This window comes from Cynocephalus volans, chromosome 6 (assembly GCF_027409185.1).
Source record: "Cynocephalus volans isolate mCynVol1 chromosome 6, mCynVol1.pri, whole genome shotgun sequence".
NCBI lineage: Eukaryota > Metazoa > Chordata > Mammalia > Dermoptera > Cynocephalidae > Cynocephalus > Cynocephalus volans.
The window spans coordinates 113,758,201-113,785,243 of record NC_084465.1 but is presented as its reverse complement, the minus strand read 5'-3'; the positions used below and the strand labels follow the sequence as shown (position 1 = coordinate 113,785,243).

General features: G+C 49.4%; 1 protein-coding gene and 1 pseudogene across 1 annotated transcript; both read right to left on the bottom strand.

The window, feature by feature from the left end:
- Positions 1-2,100: 2,100 nt before the first annotated feature.
- Positions 2,101-4,577, bottom strand: QPRT (quinolinate phosphoribosyltransferase). Its single transcript, XM_063101110.1, has 4 exons — positions 4,526-4,577; positions 3,116-3,651; positions 2,382-2,513; positions 2,101-2,307 (listed from the first exon to the last, which is right to left on the bottom strand). The coding sequence occupies exons 1-4, from the start codon at positions 4,575-4,577 to the stop codon at positions 2,101-2,103; spliced, it is 927 nt and encodes a 308-aa protein (XP_062957180.1).
- A 737-nt stretch (positions 4,578-5,314) lies between these two features.
- Positions 5,315-6,571, bottom strand: LOC134381192 (vasculin-like; annotated as a pseudogene).
- Between the last annotated feature and the right edge of the window lie 20,472 nt (positions 6,572-27,043).

Genomic DNA, 27,043 nt, shown 5'->3' with positions numbered 1-27,043 from the left:
TCTGCCTTCCAGTTCCCAGCTCACACCTGGGCCCAGATTTCCTGATTTGATGCCCTGCAGTGCCCTGGTTCTGTGGGGATCCCGGTCTCCCCTTCCAGGCATGAGGAGTGAGGCTGCAGATCTGAGTTCTCTGGAGTAGGGAAGGCCACCTGGCTGAGTGTATCCATGTTTCCCCTGAAGGAAAGACAGGAGGACTCAGGGTGAAAGTGGGGATTAGAGGAAGGGGCAGCCCCAGGCAGCACCTTGGGGCTGTGTCCTATGGGAATGGCCCCTCTGGTTCAGGCCATTGCCCAAGACAGGTCCAGCCTGGCCAGGTGTCTCTGCCAAATGAACCTCCGTCCACTGTGTGCTGAGAGCCTGGCCACGGCAGGTGCTCAGAGCTTGTTTGGTGCATGAAGGATGAAGGTCTTGGCCTGTCTGCAGCTTTTGCTTCTGAGGTTAACTCATTGTTTTCCTTACCATCCCTTCCCCAGGCCCGATGCTGGTCTCCAGGGTTGAGAAAGGGACAAAGGGGTAGGTATCTCCCCCAAGGCAGATTGGGACCCCAGAGACCCCCGGGGGAAGGAGCCTTTGTGGGTAAGAGCTCCTCTTGCAAATGGGGAGAGGAGAGTGGGTTCTGGGAGGGGAGAAGCAGCCTCAGATGGGGCCTCTGTGGGAGCAGCACTTAGGGACCACCTGCACCCTAGGGATCTCTCACATCCCCACTTCCCTAGGAGGGTTAGAGAGAGGTGAGCTTGAGATGAGTGGGACCACACACACACACGTGTGTGTGTGTGTGTATTTGGGGAGCTGGATTTAGATCCTCTGCGTAGATCCCTGAGTCCTGACTTAGTGAGGAAGGAAGTTTGATCTTTGAACATGGACCCCCGACCTGCCCCATCCCTCATTCCCTCAACTGACTTGTGGTCTGGCCCCAGCGGCTCTATACCCACCGTCTTCCCCCAACAAATGTTAGCCCCATGGAACCAGATCCTAAAAGGCCCTCAGCACTGAATGGAGGGTCTTTCATTTTAGGGAAGATGCATGATGGAGTTTGTTGGAGGCCCTGGGAGTGAGGAACGGACAGGTCCTCACCTCCACGAAAGGGCTAACAAAAGTAGCCAGAGATGAGAGGCAAAATCCTTAATAACTAGTACAACATGGATATCAACCAAGTGGAATGTCCCAGCTGAATATCAGACCTGATGCCATGTGTCTTCAAACACAAGATGCCAGTGATTATAAAACACCTATATTATTGCTCAAAAAGAAAACTGCCAGTTAAACCATGACCAATGGTTTCTTATCGCCTACAATTTCTATTTTATACACGTTGAAAGAGCTTTTTTTTTTTTTTTTTTTTGGTGGCCAGCTGGTACAGGGATCAAACCCTGGACCTTGGTGTTATCAGCACCATGCTCTAACCAACTGAGCTAACCCACCAGCCCTGAAAGAGCTCTTCTGGACTATTGCAACACATATTTTGATCATGTACAGATATTCCTCAACTTATAATAGGGTTACATCCCAATTAACCCACCATTAGTTGAAAATGTATTTAATACACCTAAGCTGTTGAACATCACAGCTTATCCTAGCCTACCTTAAACATGCTCCGAACGTTTACATTAGCCTACAGTTGTGCAAAATCATCTCACACAAGGCCTATTTTATAATTGTTGACTATCTCATATAATTTATTGTCTGTGTCTCCAAGCTGTGTGCATGTGACAATAGCTGCCCAGCTGACTGTGACCCTGAGACACCATTGATTAAAGGGGCACCCTGACTTCAGAGAAGGCAGCATATGAAAAAAATATGTGCCTCTTAGAATAGAGGAACTACAGTAATCTCTAACATTTCCTGACCACTCACTATGTGTTAATTATCACCGAAAACCCCCATAAGGTTGATCATTTATTAGACCCATTTCACAGATTAGAAAACTGAGGTGAGCAGAGGTGAAGTCGGCCCTGCCAGGTCACACAGCAGTAGGTGGCAGAGCCAGAGCTGAGCCCAGGCTGACACCAAGTGTGCCCTGTTGGCCACTGAACCTAAAGACTACCCTTGAGGGTCCCAGCAAACAATGTCAACCCACCGCCGGTGTCATCCTCTTTGGCGTTAGGACGAGTGGACTTGCGGCATTTCGGTAAACAGCTTGAGGGAGAAATCGAGGGCCGGGGCCGCCTGGGTCAGCATCCCCAAAGAGATGACGTCAATGTGGGGCCCGCAGAACTGAGGGAGGTTGGCCAGCGTGACGCCCCCGCTGGCTTCCACCGCCACGCTCGGGAACCGGGCCTTCAGCGCCGCGGCCGTGGGGTGCAGCTCCTGCAGCAGGACACAAGCCCAGGCAGGTGGGAGCCCCCCCGCCGCCCCTTCCCGGGAAGCAGAGCCCGCCTCACCTCTGGCCTGAAGTTGTCCAGCAGGACGAGGTCGGCTCCCGCCTGGGCCGCCCGCGCCGCCTCCTGCAGGCTGCCGCACTCCACCTCCACCTTCAGCGCGAAGTCCGCCGCCCGCCGCGCCCCGCGCACCGCCTGCCGCAGCGGAGCGCAGCGTGAGCGCCGCGGCACCGGCCGGCCCGGCGACGAGCGCGGGGTTAGCGAGGGAACCGGAAACGGGCGCCGGGCGAGCTAGCTCAGGGGGTTAGAGCGCGGTGTTGTAACACCGACATCACGGGTTCGGATCCCGGTTACCGCCAGAAACACAACAGAGACACCTGGAACTGTCATTTTCGTGGGCCATAAAACGGGACAAATATCAGTGATATTTGGCATTTGGACCTGAGTTCAGTTTGGTTCATAATATTAAAACGAGAAGGGGTCTTCAAGAACATTTTTACAGATGGGACGCAGGTCCAAAGAGATCTGCCCCAGGTGGTGGGGCCACCAACACCGGGTTCCCAAGGGCTTGTCCTTTGCTCTTGATCATCACACCAAGCAGCAGCAGAACACAGGTGAGCAGCAAGGCCAACCCACCCCCTTTCACAGACGGAAAAGCTGAGGGGAGGAGGAGTCCTCGTCCCTTGACTCCAGGCCACCGCTATTGGTGGTGGCGTTGGCGGGGGTCTCTGGTAGAGGGGAGGGCGTGATGAGGGCGAGGGCTGGACGGGCAGGCCAGGGGCTCAGCGGATACGCACCTCCTCCACACCACCGGCGGCCACCACGTGGTTGTCCTTCACCATCACCAGCCCTCCCAGGTCGTAGCGGTGCGTGGCGGCCCCGCCCACGAGGAGCCCGTACTTCTCCACCAGGCGGAAGCCTGGCGTGGTCTTCCTGGTGCCCGCCACATGCCCGGTCCAGCCGGTCCCCCTGGCGATCTCCACAGCGGCTGCGGCTGCGCTGGCCACCCCACTGCAGCGGGCCAGCGTGTTGAGGGCCACCCGCTCCCCCAGCAGCAGGCGGTGGGCGGGGCCCCGGACCTCAGCCACCTTGGCCACGGGCACCAGCTTCGATCCCTCGGGGAGGAGCCAGGACACCTGGCAGCTGAGTTGGGCAAAGACGGCATCGAAGAAAGGCCGCCCAGCCAGTACCCCGGGGGATTTGGCCCACAGTGCTGCCTGCGAGGGGGCCGCCCCAGCCACCAGGGCAGCGTAGTCGAGGCCTGGGCAGTCCTCTCGGAGCCAGCTGTCCGCCAGCGCTGCCAGGGTGGTCGGGGGCAACAGGAACTCCAGGCCTGGGAGGAAAAATGAGAGGACAGCCGTCCATTCTGGTTACCTCGCTCGCAGTCAGGGTGATAGACAAAATATTTAACCACCAGTTAAATCAGGCACCCCCCAGTCAGGGTGAAGATCTGGAGATCCCAGGGGAGGGGCTGGGGCAGAGGGTGGGCCCTGTGGGCTGGACAAGGTTGCAGAACACCTAGTTAAATTTGAACTTCTGATGAACATCAAATAACATTTTCGTGTAAACATGTCGTAGGTGATATTTAGGACATACTTAAAAATTATCTGCTATTTATCTGAAATTCAAAGTCAGCTGGGTGTCCTGTATTTTATCTGACAAATCTAGTGCTGGGTCAACAACCATTTACCTACTAGATGAGAAGTATGTCAGTATTTCAACAGCATGGACAACCGTCCTGTGTGCACCACCTGGAGGTCCCCCTGCAGACATCCATTCTTCCCTGCCTAGGAGGATTAGTTATTTACAAGCTGAAGTGCCCGGCAGAATGTTTGTGTCTTTTCATCCCAGTTTTCTCCACGTACTTTAAAGCTGGACGCTCAGGTTTTTAGACATGGAGGCTGAGAGCCACAAGGGAGGCAAATCGCTGCGGGCACACAGCAAATTGGCCGCAGAGTCAGAACGCGGCGGGCCCTGCGGGCCTTTCTGTCTCAGGTTCTCCTTTGGAGACTACCAAGCCTGAAATTTCAATAAATCTCTCTAGAAGTGGAGGCTGCACAAAGAGGAAAGAACACGGGAAAACTGGATTTGAGCCCCTCTTCTGCAGAACGTGGAGAGTTATTTGCCTGTAAAATAAGGATCATGGACATGGTGGTCTCTTAAGGACCTTCACGCCCACAACGTAGGGTTAACGGGCCCTTCCTGACTCTTGAACCGGGTGACCGCAGAGGCGGGAGCGACGCAGTACCACATCGCCATCTGTCGGCCAAGAGAAGACCTGCAGCCTCATGGGCACTGCCGTCCATGGACTTGGCTGCCCCAGGGTAGACGATTAGACAGCACGGGACGGTGTTTGATTGGGCACAGGTGCGCGCACGCACGCACACACACGCGCACACGCACGCACGCACACACACTCTTTCTCTGTCGCTCGCTCTCTCACTCTTTTGCTCCAAGTTGAAGTTAAGGCCCCTCAGAAGCAGGCCCTCTCTCAAATAGCCTTTCTTTCTTTTTTCTTTTTTAAAAAAATTACACACTTTTTAATTATTAAATGAGAAAATCTCATTGGTTACATCATCACATTGCTAATCACAGACATGCTGCAGTGATGTAGAAAGTCAGTGCTGGATCAACCAAGGTCCTCATTTCTATAACATTCATTTAGGAAGAAATAATGTTCAACACTGACCAACACAACATTCGTGGTTTTCTTTCTTTTTTTTGTCCTTTACGTGACCGGTACTCAGCCAGTGAGCACGCCTATATAGGATCCGAACCTGCGGCGGGAGTGTGGCTGCGCTCCCAGCGCCGCACTCTCCGGAGTGCGCCACGGGCTCGGCCCCCGTGGTTTTCTTCATATTGAAGTCCACCCCCCAAAAACCATCTTCTAATGGGGTACGTCACGACGTAAATTATAGTTCTCCATTTTTCCAATTCACCCCAAACTATATGAGAGATGTGTCGCACTAAAATTTCTAAAGCTGTTAGGAAATCCTTCACACATCGTCGTCATCTGATGTGTTACGGCTACTTGTCTATGTCATTCTCAATCGTGAGTTTGAAAGTGCTTTTTTTCCAGGGCCCAAATTTGAAATCACGGATCAGGCCATTTTTCAAATGCCATTTTTTCTCAAACCATTCCTCTGTAACTACTCACTAATAGCCCAGAGTTCTCTCATTTCATTCTCAGTTAAGGGAGCACATGTTTTGTCACTGTCACTGTCTTCCTGCCAGCCCACCTCCTTTAACAATCTGTGTTTTGCCTCAAATGAACTTGAAAGGACATCAGTCTGTGGGAAGGGTGAAGACCAAATAATCTGTTGGGAAGTCACCGAGGCATCGCCATTCTCTTGGGGAATTTCATTTTCATCAAAATTTTGGTTTATATCCCTTTCTTGGTGAATACTGTTGCTGTTATGCAAATTAAATGAGTCGTCGTCCTACTCTGAGCCAGCACGTCTCTCTCTCGTCTTCATGTTCTACTCTGTCCCTTTTCAATGCTTGCAAAAATTCACTCTTTTCATCAGTGCACATTTGTCTCAGTTTGGTGAGACGAAGCTGCTGAGTGTTTGTCAACAAGTGAAGAGAAATTTGAGCAATTACACTCTTTCACTGAATTTGTTGATGGACTAAAATTCTTGGCAGTCGATTTAAAAGCATAAAGTTACCAACACCATATGTAGACTCATGAGAGAAAAGTCCCAACTTTGTTTTCTATAGTTTGGCTTTTCCATCATGTAGATTTTATAGGTAGAGCAGTGGGTTTAGGAACTAAGCCTTTATAAATACTTACACCAGTTCTGTTCTTAACTGGCTGTGACTGAAGATTTCCTACTACTGGGAATCCAGATAGCTGTAAGTCTTTTGTAGTACCTAGTGAACAGCAGTACCAAATGGAGCTCTACGTTTTGGAAACAGTGCATATTCTCATACACCTGCAGCTGAAGATTTAGTCTGATATGGTTCTCTTTCATAATCAGGATTTAAAGTTGGAAAATCCTCAGCCTCAGACTGTTTGCATTCTCTCTTGTCTTCTTTCCTCCTGATTTCCTTGTCAGGTATGTTGTTTTCATGTTGTCCTTGGCTTTTTCCAGAACAGAAAATATTGCTTCGAGAACGGCAACTTCCACGATGGTGTCCCTCTCGATGATTTATGTTTTCAGTACCATTTCTTCCATGTGTACACCATTCATTTTTTTCTTTCCTTCCAAAGTTACCTCCATTAGGATGTCCAATACCAGAACCAAAGCCATCAAAGAGTTGTGTCGTCTACGATTCACATCATAACGATTCTCTGTCCATGAAAAGTTTTCAGAACGCTTCTCGAAATTCAGTGACGACTTTGTTGATGCTGGTGGAGTAGGAAAATTAAGCCAGGCCGGAGCAAAGTCATGCTGTGTCACTTAGGTCCAGTCTCTCCGACTCATTGAAACAAGGCTTCAACACCTCATGGCAAGTCCAAATTCCAACAAGACTGCACAGGAAGGTATTGGTTTTTTTCTCTGTAATCTTTATGTTTTCCAGTTTGTTCTTTTATTTTGTGTCCTCTGAAATAATATCCAAGTTCTTTGCAGATACTTAACCAATGACTATTTGACACAGAGTTACCTCAAGCAAGCTACCCATACTTCTGTTTTAAAGTTTTCATATGGCTATCTCCAGAACTAGCCAAGTTCCTTGGGTTTAAGTTCAAAGTCTTCTTTATTATTCCATGTACTTGTCACTATTGGATTTATCCGCTCCAGATAAAATATCTCATTTATGAGCCAAAAAGCAGAAACAAAAAGAAAACTTCACATCGAAGAGCATTCCTAAATATCAGTGTATACAGAGACACACATAGCTATCTCCATGCTACCATGCTTCTGGGAAACTGTAACATCTTAAATTTCCATGTAAATAAGAGATAAAAGGAAAAACCCTTTGTGTTCTTTCAATGTCTTCATATAGAAAAACTGTCACATTGTGATGTGAAAAAGGCTACGGTCAGAAATTTCTAAAACTTCTAATGAAGGTTAAAAAAAATGCCATGAAACTTCAGCAATATTTAAACAGTAATTTGAAACCACTGAAACTACTCAGTGCACAAATCAAACAGATCTTACAGTTTTGCTGAAGAACCCCAACAATGGGGGCAGGGAAGGGACAAAAATACCCCCAGCTGAAATACTTTAACTAGTTATATAATCCATTTGAACCAAAATACTGAAGAACTGCTTGGGTCTCTTTTTCAGCAGTGTGTTGAATTGTTCACTGTCAATATACTTCAGAGATGATTCTTACCAATTTTAATAAACTCCTGGGGCAAGATTATCCAAACACATTGTAATTCCAAAATGGCCACTTGAAATATTCTGGGCCTTTTACACAAAACCTAGATGGTGATCTACACACCTGAGTAACTAAATCACTTACTGCAGCCCCTTAGCAGTAAGGGGCTTGTCTAGCCTTTCTTCCCCAAAGCCAAGCAGTCAATCTTCACCCCCCTGCCCGCTCACCCCACTTCTCCTCCTCAGCCACAGTCCTAAGCGACTGCACCCAGCCCTCCTTCCCACATTCTGTCCCGCATCTGCCCCATGTGGCTTCAGTTCCTCCATTCCCAGCCAGCTGTGCCTGGGCTGGGTGCTGGGAACTGAGACGTGGTCCCTGTCTCTGTTGTTCATTGTCCCACCAGGGAAAGGCCTGTGACCAGACAGAGGGCAGAGTTCCCACCGCACCCTACTCAAATTAGGTGCTGTGATTTCTTTTTTTTTTAAGTGAATTTGAATCCTTCAACTGGTATATGTCGGGTAAACAAACTGTGGTGCATCTATACAATGAAATTCTAGTCTGCAATACAAAAGAAACACTACTGATACACACAATACGGAGCTGTCTCAGATGTATTATGCTAAGTAAGAGAAGCCAGATTCAAAAGGCTACAGTATATATGATTCCATTCATATGACACCCTGGAAAAGGCAAAACTGTAGCAACAGGGAACAGATCAGTGTTTGCCTGGGATGCGGGAGGGGCTGACCACACAGGGGCAGCACAAAGCAGTTTTTGCTGCAACTGAACTGTTCCATAGCTTATCTGTCATGGTGGTTATGCAGCTGATGCGTTTGTCAAGGCTCAGAACTGCACACAAGAAAGGATGGACTATACCATCTGTAATTAAACTTCATTAAGCTTATCTTCAAAATAAACCATTAAAAAAGTACATTTGAGTGGATCGCTCAGACAAAGATTCTCTCCTTTACCAAACCCTATTCAGGTTCCCCAATTAGTCCTGGGCTTTTGGACTTCTGTTCGTCTGGGCACTGTCCAATTTTAGCAGGAATCCTGCTGAGTCCTCTTAGCCAGAATCTCTCATCCTCTGTATCTGATCACCCTCGATCTCTGATTGGGCTCCTCATCCTCCACCACCCCCACCACCACCCCCACCTCCCACCCTCGCCACCACAGGTGATGTCCGATCGCCCTGGCCTGTCTTCAGCAAGAATCCTGTTAGGTTGGTTTAGCCAGAATCCCCCCTCACCCCTGATGTCTCCTCTTAGTGATTTTCCATCTGCCAACCCCCGCTCTGCTCCTTGGCTGTAGATTCCCACTTGCCCACGCTATGTTTGGAATTGAGCCCAGTTCTCTCCTGAGGTCTCTTTCCCCTGCTGCAATAGTCCTGAATAAGATCTGTTTTTACCACTTTACTGCCCAGTTCTGGTTTTCTTTGTTAACTCTCCTGCTGAAAACCCCACCTTGAAGGCATTAGATCCAGTTCTCTTGACTTCTTTCCATTTCCAATGTATTCTTCGACAGTTCCTTACTGAGCACCTGCTCTGTGCCAGGTGCTAACCACTGGGCCATGATGGTGACAGAGTGGGCAGTTTTTTCTCTTATCTTTCAGGCCTTAGCCTGTGCTGTTCCAGGGTCGTACCTCTGCCTGGAAGCCCCTTCCCTCACCCTCATCCCCAAACTCCCCCTTCACCTCTCCTTCCCCATTCAGGTCTTCTCTTAAACATCACTTCCTCAGCAGGGGGCCCTCATAGACCACTCCCTAGATCAGGTCAGATGCTCTCAGCTCCCTGCTGCCCCCCATCATAGTTGTTTCCTTTCTAAGGGCAAAGACTGTCAGTTGCGTTTTCTGCTGTGCCCTGAGTGCCTAGCACACTGAGCCATACAAATTTGCTATTTTTATGGGCCCCAAAGGGTCCAATATGGGCAATTTCATATTGTTGAGCTTAATTGTAAGTGTTCTCTGATGGGCCACTCCCATCAGAGAGTCCACACAGTGGAATGAGTCAGAGCCCAAATTCTGGGGCCACCCCAGCTGGGTTCCAGCACTGGCTCTGCCACTTGTAACTAAGTGATTGAGGCCAGCGACTCAACCTCTCAGGGGCCTTTGGTTCCTCATCTGTAGCAGGGATAACAATAATGACCTCATAGGGTTATGAAAATGAAAGAGCTGACATTTGTGAAGCCCTTAGGAACTTTGTCTGGCACATAGTAAATGCGTTTGCTAAAAAAATGACTGAAGCATTTACCACGCGTGGTGGAGGCACGCAGGAAGAGATGACTAAATGTCCCTGAGGAAGGGTGAATAACGTTTGCCAGGCAGAGGTGTGTGTGTGGGGGGCAAGACATTGGGGGCTGAAAGAGCAGGTGTTCAAGGCTCAAAAGCAAACACAATGGAGTGGCATGTGGGGGAGGCTGAGAGTACGATGCTTGTGAGAAATGGTGGGGGACGAGGCCAGAGTGGCAAAGAACTGAACTACTCGGCTGAGGAATTTAGGCAGATCCCAGGAGCCATCACAGAATTTTAAGTGAGAGAATGATATGGTTATGGTTGGGTTCTAGAAGGGTCACTTCAGCCACCAACTGGTGGTGGAATGGCAGGCAAGAGGAGGCCAAGGCTGTTGTCCAGACAGACAGACAGTGACCAAGTCCCACACTTGGACAGCAGGGTGAGGAGTGGGGAGCAGGGTAAACATGAGAGCTGTTTCTGAGATAGGGTCTATCAGGATCCACAGTGGATCAGACATGGAAGACTTGGGTTTCTGTCCCGGGGAGCTGAAAGCTGACAAAAGAGGCTGTCCCGAGAGAGGAGCAGCCTGGGGCTCAGGATGGGACACAGGAGGAGGCAGAAGCTGCACTGAGGGCCCTAGGCATGCTGGCCATGGGCACCAGTGACCTCTGAAACTCTCCACAGGGGATTATTCCCATCTTGCAAGTACAGAAATTGAGTCTCAAAGAGCTTCCTGTGCCATGCCCTCCTGACCCAGCTCACTAGCAGCAGAGCTGGGGAAAAAGAATGAATTTGGTTTTGCAAACCTGGTTGAGATGCCAGCAGGAAATGTGGATGGCCATGTCCAGACGGTGGGTAGAAGAACAGTTCTGGGGTTCAGAAGAGATACTGGGGTGAGGAATAGGGATTTGGGAACCACCAGCATGTAAGGATGGGGATTGAGCATAGCAGTGGACGAGATCGCCCAGGGGAGGTAGAAAGAGGGAAACCTCAGTCTTTAAAGCACAGAGAGAGGTGTGGCCATCAAAAAGAGAAGCAGCACCAGGAGTGGGTGTCTGGGAAGGAGAGGGGGTTTCTAGAAGTAGCTGTGAGCAGAAGCCAGTAGAAAGAAGACTGAAATGGGTCATCGGACTTAGCATGTGGTGGGGGCAGAAGCCACATTGTCATGATCAAGATGTGCATAGGAGGTGAGGAAGTGGAGGCGGTGGGTTCAAACCACCCCTTTCAGAAGAAGTTGACCATGCAGAGCCCTCCACCTGGGCTGCATATCAGAATCATCTGGGAAGCTGTTCAGTCTCAGACGCTCAGACCCATTCCAGACTGAATCAGAAGCTGGGGGCAGTTCCCAGGCACCCAGGTTTTGAAAGAGCCCCCACCCCCGCCCTGCCCTGCAACTCAGATGCGCATGAGTGTTAAGAGCCAATGCTTGCCTAAGACCACACAGTGAGTGCCTCCATGGGTATGAAATGTCCAGAAAAGGCAAATAGATAGAGACAGAAGATTAGTGGTTGCCTGGGTCTGGGAATGCACTAGAAAAGGGCTTGGGATCTTACTGGGGTAATGGAAATGTTCTATGGTGATGGCTGCACAACTCAGCAAATTAACTAAAAATCATTGAATTGCATAATTAAACAAACAGGAACCAGTGCTCTGATGAAAGGTATGGACCATTTTGCAACCCTTAGTGAATGACCAGATCCAGGTATTGAGCATCAAAGGCCAACATAAAGAAGCAAGCTGAGGGCTGGCCAGTTGGCTCAGTTGGTTAGAGCATGGTGTTATAACACCAAGGTCAAGGGCTCAGATCCCCACACTGGCGAGCCACCAGAAAAATAAGAAAGCTGGATGCTAGGCCTTCCTAAGGGAAGAACACCTCACCCCCCATGAAATTCTCCTGCCAAAACAACTGAACCTGAGTCAGATCAGACTTCCAGGTGCAACCTCCCATGTATAAGAAAACCAAGGGACAGAGAAACGTGTTAGACTACACCATAGGGGTACAACCAGCACAGCTTAGACCATAGGAAACTCTACCAGAAAATAAGTTAATTTCTTCAGCAAATAAACTGCCAGGAAAACAAAAAATTAAAAGATTCTTAAAATACATACTAACCAATGACAATGTGTGGATCTTATTTGGATCCTAATTCAAACAAACTGACAATGCATTAGAACACTTATGAGACAATTGAAAATTTGGAGGGGCTTCCAGTCAAGATGGCAGAATAGACAGTCCCCAGCATCACTCTCTTCCACAAATCAACCAATTTACAACTATAAAAAAGCAATGACAGCCAAGCTGGGGCTGCTAGAGCTCAGGGGAAGAGGAGGAGAGACCTGTGGAGTGCATGAAGGCAGGAGAAACCATGATGAGAGAAAGGAAAAACTGCTCCCACCATTTTGAGCCCTGGCCACTTCCAGTCCAGCCCTGGTGAGCACATGGAACAAGAGCTGGCAAAAGCTGCAGCTGTGCCCTTCGGATGAAGTTGCTTAGTGGCGGCAGGGAAGAAGAGGGCCTTGGTGGCCCTCAGGCCAGCAAAACTACTAATAGGGTTCCCATGGGCCCACGCAGGAGCAAGGAGCCAGAACAGCTGAAAAAAAAGAGCCACTCAGAGGCCTGTGAGTCACCACAAGGTACTGGCTGGTGCACAGCCCATCCCATGGGAAGCGTTTGGAGTGCAGGTGGTGGGGGAGATGGGCCCACCAGGGGAACACTGGGGCACAGCATGGACAGCTGGTCTGCCCCCCAATCAGCACAGGACCACTCAGAGGAGACTGATAAGGAATATAGAATTGCACAGGGAGCGGTTTGCTCAAAAGTCTCAGGCCCAGACCAGAGTTTCCACACAATCCAGGTGTCGCACTCTTTTACTTGCCAATTGTAAAGCTAGGGCTGGGTCTGGAGCTCACAGAGCCCTCAATCCTGTTGTCCAGACTGGGTCACAAACCCTTCACACACCAGGCTGGGTCACCAGACCCCTCACACTCAGGTCTATGAGCGAGGTAACTGGCAAAGGTCCTTGAAAGCCATAGGTTCGAGAGCATGGCCATGCAGAGCGGACGCCCGAGGCAGACACCAGCCAAGCACACTAACTCCACCCCCCCCACACACAATTTGCTTACAAACAATGCACCACAACACCCCCAAACGGTGGGGTAGGCAAGGGGGCCTGATTAAATTATTCTATTTTCCCAACACTAGGTGTATCAGAACTCACAAGAGCTGGAAGTACATACAAAGTCAACAATTAAAACCTGAGCTGCTCATAAAGCCTTCCCCAGGGAATCAGCAGCAAAGCAGCAATTTAGCTCAACCACAGAGCTCAAGTGCTGGTCCCCACAGGAAGTTTCCCCATTTTAGAAGTAAGCAAAGGACAACAAGTTAGTTCCAGTGCCAGTGCAGAGTTTAAGTGGTGGGAACAGTGAATAATCCAACACAAAACTGAAAGAGAAAACAAAATACCTACAACCAGAGACAAAGTTTGATATTAACTAGTAAAGGCCTCACTTCACCAAAGAACACCTGTAACACCTAGAAGGTGGAAGCCCCCTGGGCTCCTAAGCCGGGAACAGGGAGGGCTGGGGGCCTCAGCCATGAGCCCTGACATCTGCAACCAGCCCAGCGATGACCACTGAGCTGCCCCTTGGTCTCCTGAGCTGGGGCAGTAGGAGGACGAGGGCTTCAGCCACACCCCCCTGACATCTGCATCCAGCCCAGTAATGACCACCAAGCCACCTCCGGAAGCCCCCTGGTCTCCCCTGCAGGAATGAGGGAGGTGCCACCGGCCTCAACCATGTCCCCCCTCCTTCCTCCGTATCCCACCCTATTTCCTTCCCCGTTCCCCTCTCCCTCTCCCTGCCAACTGCTCTGCGACATCTTAGAATGTAAAAAACATAATACTATTAATAAAAAAAATTTGGAAACTGGATATTTGATAATATTAAGGAAATTTTTAAAAACTTAGTTGTGACAGTGGTATTATGGTTGTTGTAAAAAGAAGTCTTTATCTTTTAGAAAACACCTGCCGAGATGTTCATGTATAAAAGATTTGAGAACTGGTTTGCTTTAAGATAATTCTAGAAGGTAGAAGAAGGAATGAGGGTGGGGTGGGACTGACCAAATGTTGAGGGTTGGTGGGGCTTGGTGACAGTATATGGGGTTCATCACACTTTTCTGTCTACTTTTGTGTGATAAAAAGTAAAACCATAAATAAGGAAAGGAGAGAGAGGGCCCCCACCTGAGGGAGGGTGGAAGAAAGTTTTTTAGGATAGTGTATATGAAAAACCAACAGCATCTCTTTTCTATACCCTCACTCAACACAGAACACGATGTGTGGGGTTTTCACCACACCAACCAATTCTCCAGCACTACCTGGGTGTCCTGCAATTTAGTTCAACTCTGACACTAACTGGAGTTAGTGCAGAACCCACAGGTCGAGGGCTCAGCCCCACAAGACTGACACCACTTCGGACACCAGTTGCAAGCAGTAGCTTCCCAAGTTACCCACAACTTCTGTCTGACTTGGCTACAAATCGGAGGTTCTCACGACCGCCCCCCCTTGCTACAGCACCTCACAGAAATCAGGAAAACAGTTTGCTTACTATGACTCATTTATTACAAAGGATATTTTAAAGGACACAGATGAACAGCCAGATAGAAAAGATGCAAAGGGCAAAGTGTAGGGGGAGGGACTTCCCTGCCCTCTCCTCCCAGCACCTCCACGTGTTCAGCAACCCGGAAGCTCCCCAAACACCATATTTCAGGGATTTTTGGCAAGACTTCATCACGTAGGCATGATCAATTATTAACTCAGTCTCCAGCCCCTCTCTCCTTCCTTCCCAGAGGATGGGGGGTGGCGCTGAAGGTTTCAAGCTTCTAATCATAGATTGATCTTTCTGGTGACCATCCCCCATCCAGGAGCCCAGCAACAGTTGCCTCATTAGAACAAAAGACTCCTATCGCCTGCAAAATTCCAAGGGATTAGCAGCTCTGTGTCAGGAACCTGGGTCAAAGACCAAATATTAGAACAAAAGATTATCCTAGCACCCCTGTTGCTCAGGAAATCCCAAGGGTTTTAGGAGCTCTGTGCGAAGAACCCAGGATGAAGACCAAAATATCTATTTCTTATCATAAATCACAATAGCGTAGCATGGGGCAGTGGTTCTCAACCTTGGAGCTCAATGGAATCATCTGGGAAGCTTTGCAAATGCTGATCTCTGGGGCCCTGGGCCTCACCCATGGAGATTCTGGTATAACTGGTCTGGTATGTGGCAAAAATTCTAATTCGCAGCAGAGTTGAGAGCTTCTGAGACAGGAAGAAAATAATAGCAACTATGTATGGTGCCTTCCTTATGCCAGGCACTTTGCACACATCAGTAATCTACCCACAGTCCATCAAAGTAGACATGATTCATATTTATAGATGGAGAACCAAAGCTCAGAAATGTACAGGGAAATTACCTAAAGAGTGGAGCTAGAAAACGACAAATGCGGACCAGGTCTTACCTCTCCACAGCTGGTACTTGTAGAACACCACAGCTACTTCCACCCAAGGGCTTACCCTCTTCCCCCTGCTTTAAGATCGTTCTGATCACCTAACACACAGGCAGAATGTTACACATTCCATGTTCCATTTATGAAAAATAAATAAATACCTCTGGTTTTCTTTAGACTCCCTATCTCGCATTTCCAACAAAAGGGATTCCTGTGGGTAGCTTTGAAATTACAGTGATTAGCAGCTCTACTGGAAGGCACTTCAGAGAGAGGAATGCTGCTTTTGCAGCTGCAAGATAAGAGCTGGCTCAGAGAAGCCGCCACAGGAGGAGACAGCCGTGCCGCCCTGTCCTGCTTCCCCACCTGCGGCTACTATAGGCAGAAGTTCTTCCAAGATGCCTGGACATCAGAGATTGTAGTTTTATTCTGTGGGATATAACCTTGATCTCTCAAGGCGATACCTTCTTCATTAGTTGCCCAGAGTTAATAAAACTCTAATAAAATTGGCATCTCTGTTTCTAAGGGGATCCAAAACATCTTGGGATCTTTTCTGCACTTCTCTTTGTGAATAATGTAAAGAGAGACAGATAACTGACAGCTCTGGCAGAATAAATGAAGATTTCCCCACCTCTGGCATGTTCGCCGTTCTCAGGATTGTTGACTGGTTTTTACTGTGTCTGTTACCCATAAAGGTGGCTCCTTGCAGGAGGGATTATGTCAGAATCAGAACTTCCATCCCTACATCTTTCATTCAGTCCTTTAACAAACACTTGTTTGTGCCTTTGCTGGGTGGGACACAAAGTGAGACTCTTGAATGCACCTAAAATGAATATAACAAGTCTTCATTCTTGTGTTGCAACAGTGGTTTTATGTGAGGCCAACTAGAGTGCTCTGCACCTAAAATCAAGCGAGGATGGGTCTCCCCAATTTACAGGAGGAAAGAAACCTAAATAGATAAAAGGTACCAATTTTAAAGGTTTTGCCCTCATTAATTTTTCTTAAAACTCTGGTGCCTGTCACCACTTGTGTATAATACAATCTGGTATGACATATAGTGTGATAATCATTACAGCTAACACTTATACGGTCCCTCCTGGGCCCTGTTCTAAGCACTTTTATATATTAGCACATTTAATTCTCACAACAACCTTATGAGGTAGGTCCTATTATTATCCCCATTTTACAGATGAGGAAACTGATGCACAGAAAGGCCCAAAGTTCACACAGCTGGGCAGTTTAGAGTCAGGATCATAAACCCAGGCAGGCTGGCTCCAGAATCACTCATCACCCCACCTCACCACACTGCTATTGAGTCTATCGCTAAATTATATTTTTAGTTATTATATGTTTATTATATCAATATTCACAGAGTTCTGCAAGCTACACCCAGGGTTCCAGGGTTCCGCACTTGGTATAGTGAGAACAGCCTGGATCGGGATTCAGGAATGCCCGGGTGTGAATCCTGTCTCCACCACCTACAACCCTGGTGACCTCAGGCATGGCACTGAGAGTCCTTTTCTTGAGGAGATCACAGGGCTGATCACATAAAGTGCCTCCTAGCCAGGTGTCTCTGAACCCTCGTGTCCCGGGTGTCCGATTCTGGTAGCATTTATTTGGTGATTCATTCAGCAGATACCAGATGGAGAGAGAGGCTGGTCGGCACCACAGCTTCCTGATAAACGTCCTGTCCTTTCCCCCTTCACACCTGGAGAAGAGAGATGACCTCCAAACAGGGCCAAGTGTGATCACCCATCACTCAAGTGGTAAAACAGAATTTCAGGGTGAGGAGAGATGGCCTGTCCTGAAGGTATGAGGGCCAGACCAGAAGCTTGGAATGGCTGGCTCCGAGAATAGGCTGGACATTGACAGGGAAGCCGAAGCTGGCCAGGCCATGAGAGTGGAGAGGGCAAAGACCAAGCAGAGGTGCCCAGCCCTGGGCAAGAGAGAAGGCCGAGCCGCGGGCTGGCATCAGACTGAGCAGGCCTTGCATGGGAGGGAAAGTTAGGATGCCACTCACTAGGCAATAGCAAATCACCACAGAATTTTGATCAGAAGTCACATGATCAGAAATGAACTTTGCAGTTTAAACATTTGAATTGTGTCCAGAATTCTTGAAGGATGCAAGCTGGGAGGCTGTTTAAGGGGCTGCGCAAGAAGCAGCAAGCAGGGTGAACAGCAGTGGGAGGGTGTCCCCCCAAGGCTGTAAGAAAAGGGCAGTGCCACCTGGACACCACGCCCACAAGATGCCTCGATGGCCCTGCCACTCCCAGGCCCAGGTCTGACGGCTCTGCCTTTGCTACTGGCCTCCACCTGCTCTGCCCCACTCTGCCCTGGCCCCTCATTTCCTTGCCTGCCCAGCCCTCTGACGTGTCTACTCCCATCTGGCTTAGTACCTGTGGGCCAATGATCCCAGCACCGACCCTGCTGGCCAGGCCCAGAGTAAAACAGCAGACGTCGTCATGCACGTGGAGGCAGTGCTGCCAGGAAGCCTCTGCACCGGCTGCTCCCGCAGAGGGAGGAAGTCGTGGAAGCAGAAAGGGTAGGGGATCGGGTGACACCATGCAGGTGAGTCCAGAGCACGTAACAACTGTTTGGCTACTGGGGTTCAAGGGGTTCCAGAAATGGAACTGGAAGCTGGGGAGGACTCAGAGCTGGAGAGACAGATGTGAGGAACCAACAACCCCACCGGCGAGGCTGCCACTGTGTGACTGTGTGTGCCAGGCACTGGACACATGTTATCTCACTCCTCACCACAGCCTGCAGGAAAGGCACTGTGTTCACCTCATCAATGGGGAAACCGAGGCACAGTGAGGCTGAGCATCTTTTCTGAGCTCACACAGCTAGCAGGTGGCAGGGATGAGACTTGAATCCAGGCATTGACTCAGGTCATTTCTAAACTACCTGGTGGGAAAGCCACAGAGGGGGGTATGTCAACCATGAACATCCTTGGCTTTTCGTGGTTTTCCTTTACTCTTTTAAGAATCTGGGTCTGGGGCCGAGCCCGTGGCGCACTTGGTAGAGTGCTGCGCTGGGAGCGCGGCGACGCTCCCGCCACGGGTTCGGATCCTATATAGGACTGACCGGTGCACTCACTGGCTGAGTGCCGGTCACGAAAAAACGACAAAAAAAAAAAAAAAAAAAAGAATCTGGGTCTGATGAAAATTATGAACCTCCTTCCCAGCATTAATTATGTTCTCACAAAGACATGCAATTTCACATACAAATTTTGGGGCTCATGAACTCCCCCAAAGCCCATCCATGATCCCTCAGGAAAGAACCCTGGCCCTAAAGGAGCCAAGTCAAGACACCTTGACATCTGGTAAGGTTTTATTTAATCCTCACTACAACCCTGTGAGGCCATTTTCCAGATGTGGAAACAGAGGCTCCTACCGGGTAAGTAACTTGCCAAGGTTCCCAGCTGGGAGTAGCAGCTGACATCCAAATCCGGGTCAGTGTTATTTCAAAAGAGAAAGACACAATGGAAATTGGAAGGTTCTCAATGTGTCATCCTGCATGGGACCCCCAGAGCTGGTTCCGCAGCCACATGAGGGGGACCCCAAAGAGTGGGAGGAGGGTCTGAGGCTGGGACAGGAGAAGCCCAGGGAGGGAAAGCGGAAATGCAGGAAGCACAAAGAGGGGTCCCTGGTGCCCATGCTCTGGCCACGCGCCCCCCATGCCTCCTGTCATCTGCCCTCCCCACACCCTGGTGAGCGGGAACTATTGGCATCATTTTACAGATGCATGCAAACGAAGCTCTGAGAAGCCAGGGACCTGCTGAGGTCACATGGCCTGTCCCTGGTGGAGCCAGGATTCACACACGAACCTTGTGACTCCAGAGCCTACCCCTATCATTCTGCATACGGCCTCCCAAGACATTGCCCCACAGAGAACCACAGGACTCAAGCCCCCTTCCCCCACGCGGCGGCAGGTGGGACAGGACTTTGCCTCGGCTCCTCCTGGGCTGCTGGTGAGGGACAGAGTCCAGAGCTGCTCCCCTGTCCAGCCTCCCACTGCCCGTCCCCTGCAGCCCCAGGAGATGCAGCTTCCTCCCGGCCGTCCTGTCCTTTCCTGGGACTCAGGCCCCTTTCTTCCCCAGGGATTATTGGGGACCCAACATAGAAGGAGAAAGAAGGGTGAAGAGGGGCCTTTGGGGGTTCAGTGAGGTTGGTAGGAAATGGGGAAGGTAAGAGAGTGGGTGCAGAGACCAGAGGAGAGATGGTCTTCCAGAGGAGGAGATAAGGGACTGAGATATCTGGCTGGGGAGGGGGCAGCCCACAGGGTATATGGGGATGCAGGGATGCAAGGGAGAGCGTATCCTTTTACCTTTAGTGTCCATGGTGGCTTGAGACATGGAGCTGTCGGGGCTGGCGTGTCCACTGCCCAGAGCCAATGTCTGAGAGGCTGAGGCTGGGGGTGGGGCTGCCAGAGGGAGGGGAGGGAGGGGCTGGTCTAGCCTGCTGGCCCCGCCCTTCCCAGGATCTGGGGCCTCCCTCTCGCCCTCCTGCAGGCCCCTGGGCTGTAAAGCCTCAGTGTGTTCCCTGCAATTAGGGGAGGAGCTCTAAGTTCTAGAACTCAGAAGTCCTCACCTGTCAGAATAGGGAGCAGGAGGCCCTGTTCTGTACCCAGGCCAGCCCTCCTGGCCCTCCACCTGGGTATGAGGCTGTGAAGGCATGAATATGCTCCCTTGGGCGGGCTGGAAGGCCTTTTGGATGGTGTACTGGGAAAATTACAGGACTTAGACCTAGGTTCCAATCTTTTTTTGTTGTTGCTGGCAGCTGGCCAGTATGGGGACCTTCGTGTTACAAGGCTGTGCTCTAACCAACTGAGCTAACCAGCCAGCCCTGGGTTCAAATCTTAATTCCATCCTTTTTGATCTTGAGTACCTTTTTACCTTCTTCTGTGCCTCCGTTTCCTTAGCTATAAAATGGAATAATACCTACCTCATTGGGTTCAACTGAGAATCAAGTGAGAAAACTCTACAAGCGACACAGAGGAGAAACTCAACAAATATCCTCTTTCCCTCCCTCTTCCCAGGGTACATTCAGGGCACAGGCAGATCAGAGCCAGGCTTCTGATCCATCAAACAGGGAAACTGCCAATAACCTGACCGGGACTTCAGGACAGTTCCTATCCAAGAACGGCCAGGGCCTCCGTTTCTTCACTGGACACAGCTCTTGCTAAAGTTGCTCACAGGGACCGCTGGTTGCCAAATCCACCGGCATCTCCCCAGCCTTCTCCCAGTTCTCCCTCTGCAGCCCTTGACTGCTGGGCTGGGCCTGGGGGTGGCAAGCGAGGTCCCCCAGGCTCAGAGAAGGAGGAGGCCCAGAACCTGGCTCGCCTGCTTCTGACAGCCATTCTCCAGGCTGCCCACTCCCTTTTTTCCCAGATGTTCTTTCCTCCCCATTTATCTTTTAAAGGCTCTTTTCTTTCTCTTGCAGGCCTTCCTTTCTACATGCAGCCCTCAAATGTTGGTGTCCCTCAAGTGGTGGGCACAGTTTCTCTTGTCCTCCTGGGCACCCAGCTAAACTACATTCTCCAACCTACTTGCACTGAGGCAGCCACAGGATTGAATTCTGGCTGGAGAGGTGTGGGCAGAAGTGGTCCCCACCGCTGCCAGGCCTGGCCCATAAATGTCTTCACGTGATCTTTTTCTCTCTCTCTCTCCTCCCATCAGCTGGTTGGAAGCTGAGCACTCCAAGGCCCTGTAGGAACGACAGAACTACAAAGTGGAAGGAGGCTGGGTCCATGAATGCCCTTATGGAAGGTCACCCTTCAAATACCAGCAATGGGACTGGATGGTTAGCTCAGTTGGTCAGAGTGCCACCTTGTAACACCAAGGTCAGGGGTTCGGATCCCCCTACCAGCCAGCTGCCAAAAAAAAAAAAAAAAAACCCACAAAAAACAAATGACAGCCGTGAACTGTTACATAAACAAGGAAAAACTTCTCTTGAGTTATAACACTGGGATTTGGGGGTTGTTTGTTACAGCCTTTAGCCTGCCCTGACTATTACACTAAGATCCTCTCCACAGTTCTCTTCTCATTCTACACAGTGACATAATGTATGCATTTATTCATCTATACCATTACTTAAATTGCTGTCAGTAATCAGATGACTTTTTTTTTTGGCAGCTGGCTGGTGCGGGGAACTGAACCCTTGACCTTAGTGCTACAAAGCCATGCTCTAACCAACTGAGCTACCCGGCCAGCCTGAGATGACTCAGATCTATCTCCAGCCCCTAAGTTGCCTCCCAACTTCCAGGCATCTGTTTCTACCCATCTCCAAAATGTCCCCCCAACAGTTCTAAAAATGAACTCACTGTGTTTTCCCCCAAAACTGCTCACCCCTCTCATTTCCAGATAACGATGTCAGCAGCTCAATCTCCCAAGACAGAAACCTTGAAGTTTGACTTATTCTTCTCTATCACCTCAATAGCCAATTAGTTCTAAAATCTTATTCTCTGAATAAATCTATTTCAAACCTACCCTCTTTTTCTGTTGCTTTGTGTTGCTTCACCCCCCCCCCCACGGATTTGTCACCCCACTTCCCCTGGGTGACAGAGACGCAAAGGATTACTCAAAGCCCATCTCTACTGAGCAGTGAGAGGCCCCGAAGTGGTTAATCTCCCTTTGGGATGCTCAAGCAAGAGCCATCCCTTCCTTGGGAAATTAACATCGAATTGGGGTTCTCTTCCTGCATTCATTTTCCAGACCAGGAAGTTACAGAAAGAGAACAAAGGCAGGGTTATAGTTTAACAGTACAGGCTGGTAACTTTCAGTGAAACAAGCCAGATGACATTCCAGTAAGGCAATGAAGTGGTCCTATCAACAACAGTTTGATCTTAGCAAACATTCCTTCATATAGCAGTTTCTCAGTATCTTTACATAACAATCAGTAACTAGTCTGTCTTTGAGCCAGCAACCTGCTGTGCCACAATCCTTATCTTGCAACAGAGACTTATAGCCTGAGGGAAATTTCCTGTCCTTGCAAGGTCAATATTTGAAACTGCAAGACTTTGGAAAACCAGGCCCTGTGAAGTACATATGCTTTATATATTCCACATTTTTCCATCTTAGGTCAGATTAGTACCATATCTAATTCAGACTAGAATATTCCTCTCACCTTGGGCCACACTTCCTCTTCCTCAAGCTGTCCTCCTGGGTGAAGGGGTTAACTCAAAAGACAGATCTGACTTCCCATATGTTTATTTAAAACCCGTCATTCATTCTTTCATTCATTTATCCATCCCTCCATTCAGTAAGCACATATTATGTAGCTACTGTGTGTCGTACCCTGGACTCTGGAGCCACCGAGGTGACACATGGCTTTAGAGGGGCTCTCACTCTAACAGTGAGGGACACCTTTGCATGATTACAGCCATCTTTCCTGCTGTCACATAAGGTGCTATAGGGTGGAGAAGAAACACTGAGTCTGGGGTGGGGACAGCAAGGGTGGCTTCACACAGCTGGTGACATGTAAGCTGAATCTTGACTGTTGAAGAGTTTGGTGGAAAGTCAAGATGTGTTGGGGAGGTGGCGGGGCGGAGGGGACAATGTGGGTGGGCTGGCTTCAGGCGGAGTGTGTGCAAATGCCAAATGCTGGGCTGTCCCCGTGGCCCACATGGAGTACGCTCTGCTTGAACAGGGATCTTGGCCATGGCTCAGCTGGGCCATCCTGACAGCCTTGAGTGCTGCGGGGGACTGGGACACACAGGTGCCCATTTGCAGCTTGTTGTTGGGAGCAAGGAGGCTGTCTCCGAAATACCCTGGGCTTCCGTTGTGTGCTGGCCCTCCCCCAAACCTCCCCAGAACTAGGCAGTCACCACTGCATAGGCTCCTCAACCTGAATACCCTCTTAGGGTTTGCAAGTTTTCTCTCTACTTTCATGTGGGTCTGATTTTGTTACTGCTTTGGGAATTTTAGAACCTTTTGAGTATATTCCTCTCTTGTCTTGTCAACAGTCCTACCATGATCTGCCTCTGGGCACACAGGGACTGAGCTTGGTGGCTCAGAGATGGGGTCTGGAGTCAGCTCTGCCTGCAGCCCCCAGGTAGCCCACCCTCCTTCCCAGGCCCTGCCTGCCCTATGGAACATGGTCAAAGGTCAGAAATGGGGATGCAGAGGAAAGACAGGTATAAATGTACATTTTCAGAAAGGGAATGTCCTTAGAACCTTATAATGAGGCCCTTTTCTTGTCTGCAAAAGTGAAAGGCGTTAACAGATTTCTCAAGATCTTCCCCATTCAAACCTTTCTTCCATCTGGAATTTTCACTTTGGATGACAAAAGTTTATTTGTAACCATGATCTGTATGCACACTCTTTTTGGTGGGGGGAGGGGGGCAGCTGGTCAGTACAGGGATCCAAACCCTTGACCTTGGTGTTACAAGGCTGTAGTCTAACCAACTGAGCTAACCAGCCAGCCTTTTCTGCACACTTTTGAGAACAAAATATAAACATGTATTTTATTTTATTTATTTTATTTTATTTTTTTTAAACATGTATTTTAAAATATAAGATGAAGAATTATATACTGTATATGATCGTGTGTGTGTGTGTGTGTGTGTGTGTGTGTGTGAATCTGTTATTTAAGGATCTGGAATGTGCTGGTAGTTAACTTTTGCAAAAAAGGAAAAAAGGTTATTTTACTGCCTGGACAAAATAAACACATATTTTCTTTTCTTTTCTTTTTTTTGTGGCTGGCTGGTACAGGGTATTTTCAACATCTTAAACTATCCCCCCCTTCCCCTCTCCCAAAAAAAGCACATGGCATATTCGGGGCGCAACAGGAATTTGATGAGACTGGAGAGCACAGAGTGTTTGGGCCAAGGGCTGACCAGGCAGCCAGCTCTTGAGGGGTGTTAACGCCATGTTAAGGAAGGAGAGCTCTAACCTGATGGCCTTGGGGGATCAGGGGGAACCCTGGGGGATGGAAGAAACTGGGGTCAGGAAACCAAAAGGGAAGTCTCAGCAGGACCCAGGAGAGGTGCGATCGGGCCGTGATTGCACGCTCCACTTGCTGAGGCCCTGGAAGAAAGGGAAGAGAGCCATGGAGCAGACAGGTTTGCCGGCTTCCCCACCACTGGATTCAAACTTTCTGGCCCTCATAGCATGGCTCCAACCGCAACTCTCCTCAAACCAGATACCCCCATGCCACCCCATCGAACGTCTTTTTTACCACTACTTTTTGTAATTGTAAAAGTTATCCATATTTACCGTATAAAATTTGGAAAAAATACAGAAAAGTATAAACAAAATAAAAATCACACATAAACCCACCGCCTTATAGATAACCACAGTAAACATTTGGGGTGTTCTCTTTTATTTTTTCTCTAAGTGCATACGTTTTAAAATTTTTATCACAAAACTAGAATCATATGTATTTACAGATCAGTAACTTGCTTTTTTCATTGTTGGCATTTTCCAAAGTTGTTACATAGTTTTTGAAAACACAATTTTTAGTGACTATGATAAATATAATAATCCATTTATAATTATCTTCACAACTGATATATTTGGTCCTATCATCATATTTTATATTTCTTTATTGTTTTTCTCTCCCCCCTTTTTTTTTTTGCTTTTGCACCTACTGTCCCTTCTGCTGAAAATGCCTTCTCCTCTTCCAGAAAAATCCTTCTGTCTTCAAAATCTCTGATAAGTCATCTCATTTGTTTACTCATTCATTCATTTATTCATTCAAGTGGATATTCATTGAGGACCTGCCACATGCCACGCACAGTAGCCACCAGGAATTTAGCTGTGAATATGACAAAGACCTTGGGACAAACTTTTGGATATTTTCTGGATCATGAAAGCCCTGCTGGCTGCCTTACCCCACCCCCACCCCATTTCCTTCAGGATTCGCCCAGGACCTGGAGACCAGCAATGTCTCCGAAAATGGCTGCACCTGGCCTCTGTCAAATAAGAGGGAGTTGCACCTGAGTACTTCTGAGTTTAGGCACAGGATTTTCTAAGCCTGAAATTGGGGCCTTTGGTTTGACAAATCTAAGATAGCACTGGCGGCATCTCTAAGGGATTTTAAGAACTCACTTCTGTTGTTCCAGGGTTACAGTTAGTCCAAACAGCACCTTTTGAGGAATAGGAAAAGCTGATCCCTGCTCAGCTCGTCCCCAGGGACCAGGCACGGGCGACACACCCTCCTCCTCTTCTCCCCTCCCCCCTCCCACTCAGGAACTGACCCACCCGGCCCTTTCCCTATCTCCTGCCTTCCCCTCCTGTGCAGGAGGCAGACAGTCACACTCCCATGGCCCCCACGTCCCTTTTTGTAGGTCAGTGCTTTTTTCCCCTGTTAATCTGTCTATTACCAGTTTGCTTTATAGACTCAAATTATCGAAACTTCAGGGGGAAAACTTAAAGACCCTACACTTCCCAAGTCTCTTTTGAAGGTTAGTTTGTTCTCAGCCTAACACTCTAGACTCAACTTCCTCTCTGCAAATTTCCCCTTGCCCTGGGGCAATAGCTACGCCTCTGGCCCTGTGTCCCCATTGCTGTGTAGCCTGGCTGGTCTCAGAGGCTGCACAGCTGGTTCTTGTCCCCTCCTCTGCACACCAGACCCTCAGGAAAGACCCTGGCTCCTGGCCTGTCTCCTCTCTTTGTTTAACTCCCTCTCACTGATTCCCCTTGAAGAGAGAAGGGAAGAGCTCAGCCCCTGGAATACAGGGGAGACAGAGAGACAAACTGCACATGTAAGGGAGAAAGTGGCAGCAAGGCAAGCGGCTTTGCCACACCCAGTTTCCACTACTGGGGCAGACTCCTCTCCCCCGCCTCTGTGTAGGTGTGTCGGTGTGTGTGTGCGTTGCGCATGCGTGTATTGCAGTGGGGGAGCTTTTGAGGGCAGGATCCAGTGGCTGAGCAGAAGAACCTGCACTGGGGTCATGCCCGTGGTCTTTTTATCAAGTTTGGCATTCTTTCTGGGCTACAGACAGAGTTAAATTTTCCATATGTCCAGCCATCTGAGCAAAGATGAGGACACATTCCCAGCAGTGCCTGTGTCCTGAACCCTCTAGTTGGCATCACCTTGGTCTCTGCGTCCCTTCTTGCCCCTGCCCTCACGCTGTCCATAAGCACCACTCCCCTTTGCTCACCTCCTACACACAGACCGCACCCATGAATGGACCCTCGCAGGTGCCGGGGCTTCTCAGCTACACCTGGTCAGAAACTCTCCTCACCTTTGTCCTCAGGAGGAGAGGTAGCGAAGCCTCTGGCTGCCTCATCCAGAGATGGGGGAGAGTGTGGTGTCCTGGGCCACGGGCCAGAGTCCAGGTGCTCTGGGAAATGTCACAGGCCCCCTGAGAGCACAATTGGATGCCGCCCTTCCCCCCCCCCCCAGCCCGTGCTCCTGCTGGCCCTGGACCGGGAGCTAAAGGAGGTTCATGGGCTGAGCTGGTAGGACTGTCCTTCCAACCGCAGGGCCAAGTGCATTCGACAAAGTTAGTCCCAGGTGGGAGCTTGCTGAGTTTTCATTTTCTTCTTCCCAGATTCTGGTGTCAGGGGTGAGGGGTGGGGTGGCAGGGGGATCCTCTGAGAGACCTTGGTCAAGTTTGGCGTTATGGAGCTGGAGCAACCGGTTCTAAGGACAAAAAAAGATGGAGAAAAAGGTGATGGGGAGAAGTAGGGGTTGACGGGGAAGCTCCTTCACTCAGTCCACGAGTGTTCAGCGGGTGCAGTCCCCAGCCGGGGAGGACGTTGGCTGGGAGGCCCAGGGTTGAGAAGCT